The 7,536-nt window shown below is 37.7% G+C and overlaps 1 protein-coding gene and 1 long non-coding RNA gene across 2 annotated transcripts; one reads left to right on the plus strand and one right to left on the minus strand.

The window, feature by feature from the left end:
* Positions 1-227: 227 nt before the first annotated feature.
* On the minus strand, positions 228-1,894 carry LOC127105756 (protein MAINTENANCE OF MERISTEMS). Its single transcript, XM_051042958.1, has 3 exons — positions 1,736-1,894; positions 976-1,650; positions 228-879 (listed from the first exon to the last, which is right to left on the minus strand). Exons 2-3 carry the CDS (start codon positions 1,171-1,173, stop codon positions 433-435), a joined length of 645 nt encoding a protein of 214 aa, XP_050898915.1. The 5' UTR covers positions 1,174-1,650; positions 1,736-1,894; the 3' UTR covers positions 228-432.
* Positions 1,895-2,211: 317 nt separating this feature from the next.
* On the plus strand, positions 2,212-4,272 carry LOC127101242 (uncharacterized). The gene is made up of 2 exons (XR_007794592.1): positions 2,212-3,669; positions 3,848-4,272. It is a non-coding gene; the product is annotated as an uncharacterized LOC127101242 (long non-coding RNA).
* The last annotated feature ends 3,264 nt before the right edge of the window (positions 4,273-7,536 follow it).

Below are 7,536 nucleotides of genomic sequence, written 5' to 3' on the forward strand. Positions count from 1 at the left end.
AGAGGGGTTTCCATTGTCACCGGTCACATTAGATTGGAGGAAATTTCGTTCTCATACAACAACTACTTGGATGTTAGGATTTGCAGGACGTATGCAACATTGACAATTACTTACACCTGTATTAGCATGAATATGTACTCAAAACATAAATATGTAATCAAAACATGAATTTTATATTATGTTTATTATATTCAGTTCTAAAACTTAATACATAAATCAATGTGAACGAGAAATATGCAAAGCTTCAAATAAATCAGCAAACTGTGGATCTTCCTCTTTGGCATTAACCTGTCTCAGATATCGATGAATCAATGTAGATACACGAGTCCAATCAGGATCAGATGGTCCGACGTCATATACAGGAACTGGTACCTCTCTAGGATCATCACGATGGGGAGGGACCAACCGTGGATGCGAAACACAATAATACCACTACAGATAACCATCTTCTACATCAGATGGAGTGGTGGCCAGGGTAGATGGACCGATCACAGCGATAACACTCTGATGGTAACTAATCCAATCAACATCAATATCCGTCGCCATCATACAATCCAGAGGTGGGGATGGAACATACTGCCTATACCCGAACTGACGTAAACATCTGCCAGACAAGTATGGAACAACTGTTTCACCCCACTTCAAACAGCCCCTGTAAAGACATATCTCATCAAATAGACGCCATGCTCTATGATCCTCAAATGGACGCCATATGACGTCGGCAGGTGTCAGCTCGTCCAAAATAGGTCGTAAATCATCAACCTTCAGGACTCCTTGCCTATACGACCATCTCATCGCTCGGGGAAGACCACAATTATCAGCAGGTTTCCAATTCTCCCCTCTTTTTCCAACAGTTGGAAAGTATTCGTGAATCCAATACTGTTACAAAATACAAACATAATAAATAAAATAAATTAAGTTAACATATTCTATAAAATGAATCCAACACTTAATAAACAAAATTAAATTATATACCTGTAGGAGAGTAGGATATCCACCGAGCTGTTTGCAACTGTACATGGACGCATCTCCAAGATATCTGTATAGGGTAACTAGTGCAGCTGCTCCCCAACTATATCCTGAACATCTATCCAAGTCCGTAAACAAGAGGAGGTATCGCGCCTCTACAAGTGCAAAGGTCTTATCGGCAAATATGGTGGAACCCACCAACATCAATAGATATGCTCTGGTCGCATATGCCCAGTTGGAAGCAACTCTATGCTCTACGAATAAATCGTATAACCACTCCAACTTGTAATACGATCCCCTGTAGCTACGAACATGTGACTGTGCCTAACCCTGTGACACTCCTAGGTAGTCAACAACAAGTTCAACAGCTACCTCTTCCGTCACATCCTGAGGACTCCAGAAGATACCCCTGACCGGCAAGTGAAGCAGACATGAGACATCATCTAAAGTAATGTTCATTTCACCAAACGACATGTGAAATGAAGATGTCTTTAGATGCCATCTTTCCACAAATGCAGAGACAAGATTTATGTCTATCTTGTTCGGACTGGTTCTCTGAAGTGAAGATAAACCAGATCTAGATACCCAACTCTCCATCTGTGGTGGAAGAGCCAATGGAACCCTAGAAGTCAACTTCAGTCCATGTCCAACAACCTTCAACTCTTTCTTTGGACATCTTTCCTAAAAACAATTAAAACACATATTAGAAAACACAATACAAAATATTCAACTATTATTCATTTTCAAATATATCCCGTTTACTTACCTCACCGAACCATAAATGTCGAGCAACATGATGCTCGTACTTCACCAAAAGAGACGTATCGAACGACCCTCCTGGATATCCAGCCGGCTCAGTTGCAGATGAAGATGCACCCCGGTCTAACGTGCGGACTGGAATCCTACCATCTGCACCTCGTCTTCGAACCACTGCAATTTTTTTTAAAAAAATAATAATTAAAAACTAAAAAAAAAAACATACCGGAACACTTCAAAGAAGAGTTCCGGTGAATAAAAAGAAAGGATGACTACCGAAACACTTTTTAAAAGAGTTCCGGTTTAGATTATCCAAACCGGAAGTCTTTAAGAAAGACTTCCGGTATATAACAAACCAAACCGGAAGACTTTCTAAAAGACTTCCGGTTCAGTGCCCCATAAAGGCAACAAACTGGAACTCTTTAAACATGTGTTCTAGTATATATTTCATGAGTCAGAAAACTTACTCTGAGTGTTTCGGTTTACGATGCCAAAAAATGAAAATTTGAGTATTCCGGAACTCTTGAGACGAAAATGGTAAAAAAAATTAGAAACGAAAAATATACCCTATTTATATGAGGGTATTTTGGTAAAAAAAATTTAAATGTAAGGGTGTGGGTTCAATTGTAGGGATAGGAAACACACGAATCCCAGGTGAAAGTCCTCCATGACCTATCCCGTGATTCACAAAGCCAGAAGTATCCGGTTCCACCATCAAACACAGTGCTTAGGTTAGAACGCTTGGAAAGGTTCATTCACGGTCACAACGCTCTCACCCACAAAATCTCCGGCGAGAAACTCACTACGATCTCGCGCACAACGAAGGATGAGCGAAGAATCATGAACGCAGGTTCAACGTCGCTCTAAGAATCAAGAACAAATTTCGGAACCTCTTCCGAACTCAACATTGGATCACAATCAACCGCGACAAAGATCGCTTAACAACTTGTTCTTGCGCGTAGGACCGAAAAGGGACGAGTTGTGGCCGAAATTTGGTGATTGAAAGAAGAAGCCTTACCGTCACGAATTCTTCGACGCGGCGATTTCAGGTTCTGATCTTCTTCTTCTTCTGATGTGTGAGGTTGATGATTGGAGTGTGATGAGGGATTGATGTTTACGCCAGATCTTGTGCTTTCATTCTTCTACACCATAATTCGGATTTTTGTTGGATTTCTTCTCTTATTATATTTCTGTTTCATTCAACCTCTGTTATCCACTCGTGAACTCTTTTGGGAAGCCCTTTTGTGAAGGTTTTGGGGGAATTCTCGAGGTTGAAATTCGGTTGCGGATTGAGGAAGAAGCGAACTGGTTAGGTTCTGTGGAGAGAGGTTTGTTCTGTTGAAGGGGTTTGGTTAGAGTTTTTGTTAAAGGTTCGGTTTCAAGTTGTTGGCAGGTTGTGATGGAAGAGGTTCAAGATTGGTTTTTTCTAAAGAAGATTGGATGGTGAAGTTCTGGTGGGTGTTGTTTTTGATTCTGCAGAGTTGAGGAAGAGGGTTGGTTGGTGATTGTGGAAGTTATGGTTGCGAAGAGAGTTGAGGAGAGTATGGATTGATGCAAGGTTCTGCTATGAGGGATTTTTGGAGGTTGCAGGGTGTGGATTGAAAAGTTGTTAGAAGTGTGGAGGATGGTTGAGTTAGTTGATGAAATTGGAGAAGTTTAGAGTTTTTGCAGGTTTGATTGGGAGTTATGGAATCAGTTAGTGAGTGTTATGGTTCTGTTATATCAGGTTGCGGGAATTTAGCAGGTTTTTCTGGATGGTTTATAGTGGAGTTTGTTAGCAGGTTGAGAGGGTTTCTTCATGTGATTGAAGCTGGGGGTTGGTTAGAAAAAAGAAGGGTTATAGCAGAAGGTTGAAGATGGTTAGTATCGGTTCAAGGTTAGGGGTAACTTGGTTGAAGCCGACTGGAAAAATGAGAGAGGGTGATGTTATATATTCTGTAGGAGGTGGTGTTTTCAGTTCCCAAATTTGGTTATTTCTGTTATGCTGTTAGGAGTAGTTAGTTACAATTTGAAAATAGTTAGAGTTTGAAATGTTAGTTGGTGAAGTGTAGGTTAGTCATTGAGTTGGTTAGGAGTTGTTTTTTTGTGAGTTTCTATTTTGAGTTTTTATGGTTATTTGCAGGTTTATGTTATGCTAAATACAAATTATGCTGGAATGGCTTTGCTTCATGTTTTAATGTGTTGGTGGCCATGGTTTGATACAGACTTGCTGCATGTCTAAGCTTGTTCTGGTGTGCAGGTTGGATGCTATTGAGTGTTGGCTGCAATTCTGTTTTTTTGTAGGTGGCAATCATGGCAAGCTATGGACTGTTTGGAGTGCATGAGCTAACTTGGAATCCATGGATTTTTGGGATGCTTGTTGGACTATAGCTTTTTTGTTGTAAATTTATGATAAAGTGTGTATTATAATGTGATTGGAATTTAATGCTAGGTGTAAGAATATGGAATGTGAATTGAATGAATGAATTAGTGTAATGGTTTGAGTTGTATTGAAGATTAATTTGGAAATTGAAATGGTAATGATCTGTAAATGATTTTTATAGCAAATTGAATGTATGGTTATGACTTATAAATGGTTTTGGCTTATTATGGAAACGGTGAATTGGAATGAACTTGGTCTAATGAGTTTATAAATGGAATTTTGACTGTATGAACAATATTTGTATATGGAATACGGTTATATTAAAAATGAATGTAATTGGAAAATTGGAATTGCAATGGTTTATGGTTGAAAATTGAAATTATAATGATTTGAATGGATATGGAATTAGCAAAAACTTGAATTGAATGTATGATTATGAACGTATTGAATTGATTTAAACGAGAATTGAACACATGAAAAGTGCAATTTTTGAAAATTAGTTCATGAACATGATTTAAAAGGTGAAAAATGAACACGGTTCAAAATGGTCTTGCAAAATATGAAAATGATTAAAAATGGATTTTGGTTAGATGGTTGACCAAAAAGTCAATAGTTGACCAAAAGTCAACTTAGGTAAAAATGTGTATTTTTGGGTGAAATGATAGGTAATGACTTGTATGGAATGGACTTGAATAATGACTCGATAGAATGAATGAAAATGGACTTGACTGAACAACACAGTACCTTTAAACCAGATGAAATATGCCATAATACTAAACTTGAAATCCAAACAAACACAACCAAGCAAATGAATACTCAACCAAGCAACCGATTGTAGCACCTTGAATGAATCTTAACCAATGAATCAGAACTATGAATCTTAAACAAACAACCGAATCATTTATAATGAACCAAACGAATCAGATGCAACCTCCCTGAATTAGGGTTTCCACTATGCTCCCTGATGAATACCTGTAAGATGAAAAGTTCCAACACAACCAAGTCCATCACATGAGCCCTAGCTTGGAGACTTAACCTTCATTCCATGCCTTGTGTGGTAAAACCCTTGAACCCATGATTTTTATGTTTTTCAAATGCAAGTGGAATGTGTTATGATACAATGGATATGTATATGAGATGAATGCTCATCAGGGGATGCAAATGCTTAGGGTTAGTGACCTAGATGAACTTGTGAGGGGTAGGGTGAATTTTGGGGTATGACATGAATCGTCTTCAATAATTTGCATCAATGATAGGTTATCCCTCGATGCGCCATATTTTGAGTCCTTTGACTTGTGGAAAAATAATTCTAGGTAGTTACCTTATGCAAATTGATTTCTAACCACTAACTTCCATCACAAACCATTAATCTTGTTGACTTAATTTATCATTTGTCATTTATCTTTCTTGTCAATTTATTTTATTGTCATTTATTTCCAATTACTTTATGCTCATATTTATCATCCTTGTATATTCTCATGCATCTTTATTTCACTTGTCATTTACTTATTTTCATTACATAATAAAAAAGATAAAAAAGACATGATAAAATCAAAAGACAAAAAAATGCATTCATCTATGACCCACAGTTGGACTTAGAGGTTTCATTAGGACCCTTGCATTTGGATCTTTCCCTAATTCTTGACCTATTGCTCTGACTTGGATTTTCATTTGTAACTTGAAATCTTTTATTGTAAGAATGGAATTCATGACACTACCCTAAAGAGACATGTTCACAAGTACATTATCCACTTGTTAGCATATGCTACTTTGCACACACAAGACTTTCTCTTGGGCCACCTTAAAATGAGACCCTTTATTTCCCGCATTTATTTCCTGTAAATATTCATATATCACCATTTCAAAATCAATAAGCAATAAACCCTTGATCCGACGTCAAGTAACATTTTCTTGATCAAATTCAAATATAATAAAATACGATTAGATTTATGCGCCACGAGCTATAAGTGGTGGAGGAATGAGTAAGGATGGAGCTTTCCTACGCATACTCTAAGTATTTTGGACACAAAACGCTTGACTTATTTGTCTAAAATATTGCCTTTGCCCATAGTCTTTAGTTCAATCTAATAAAAACAATCTTTTCAAAAACCATAAAACAAACATTAACTCATTAAACTTATTTTTACACCTTAGGGCATCACTCCAAAAAACCCTTTTCAAGGTAAAAGCAACAGACCCACAATCATTTTCTACTCCGAACTATATAGCTCTGATTCTTCATCTCCAGATGAATGATACGTAGGCACAAGGGCCCCAACCCTTGGCGAGCACAATAATAAAAAACAAATCTCATTCTTGCCCATTTTTTCTTCTAATAATAAGAAAACTTTAAGATAAACACCCACGCACATAGACAACATAAATGGTTTCCATGGAGTACCATGGATGTGATGGGTGTTAATACCTTCCCCTTGCATAACCGACTTCTGAATCCATATTTGGTTGTGAGACCAATCATTTCCATATTCTTTTCTTTAAAGGGTTTTATTGACTATTTTCCCTTTCCTCTTTATATAGTAATAAATAAAATTCGGTGTGTGTACTTTTTGTTAAAGCATTTCAGTCAATCAGTTTTTCACGGTAGCGACAACTGGAGGCTCTGTTGGGGACCCAGTTTCCCTAAGCGAGTCAAGCCTAGTTTAGGTTGTCTTTATGCATGTGTGGGGTTTATTTTCTTTTTGTTTTATCCATTTTATCTAATTGCTTTTCTCTGCCTCCTTTGTTATTACCTTATATGTTACATGGTTCTGTGAGAATGGGATACGAAAGTGGATGGTATTGATTTTAAGAAAATCTTGTGGGAAAGACTCTCTAGTCGATTCTAGAAAGTAAGATTGAGATAGGAGAGGTTGAGTAGTATGGGTCACCGAGAAGCTTTTCTCATAAGGATCGATACGAGAACCTCGCTTAGAGTATATTCTTTTGAGGATAGTAATGATCATCAAACTTTTGGCATAACGGTCAATATTTTCATTAGAATACATGAATCCATGAACCTTTTTAGAACATTAAACTTTTGGCCAATTAGGAACGATGGTCACGTAGTGTGGGTCCTCGAGAAGCTTTTCTCACGAGGGTCGGTACGAAGATCTCACTCATAATAGATTTCCTTGATAGAGCTGACGCCTGGCAAGTAAATTGACATAAATGGCAAACAACCAAGGAAGTCCATGACCCTGAGAACCTTGTCTAGAACCCAATGTCAATGGTCGCGTAGTGCGGGTCCCTAAGAAGCTTTTCTCGTGAGGGTCGGTACGAAGACCTAACCCAAAATAGATTCATTTGATGGAGTTGTCAACCAACATGCTTTTGTCGTAAGTGGAAAACAGTTAGATAAATCCATGACTTTGGGGGCCCTGTTTCTAAAGAAACCTAGATCTTGATAAGTGAGAACCTTGGTTTGAAAACAATCAGTATTACACTCCATT

The sequence above is a fragment of the Lathyrus oleraceus genome, chromosome 7 (genome assembly GCF_024323335.1).
Source record: "Lathyrus oleraceus cultivar Zhongwan6 chromosome 7, CAAS_Psat_ZW6_1.0, whole genome shotgun sequence".
Taxonomy (NCBI): Eukaryota; Viridiplantae; Streptophyta; class Magnoliopsida; order Fabales; family Fabaceae; genus Lathyrus; species Lathyrus oleraceus.

What these genes read in the sequence shown, in the direction of transcription:
- LOC127105756 (XM_051042958.1), bottom strand. Translation starts at nt 1,173, where the DNA reads ATGTTGGTGGGTTCCACCATATTTGCCGATAAGACCTTTGCACTTGTA. An exon ending in GATATCCTACTCTCCTACAG is followed by an intron (nt 880 to 975) that starts GTATATAATTTA and finishes ATTTTGTAACAG; the next exon opens with TATTGGATTCACGAATACTT.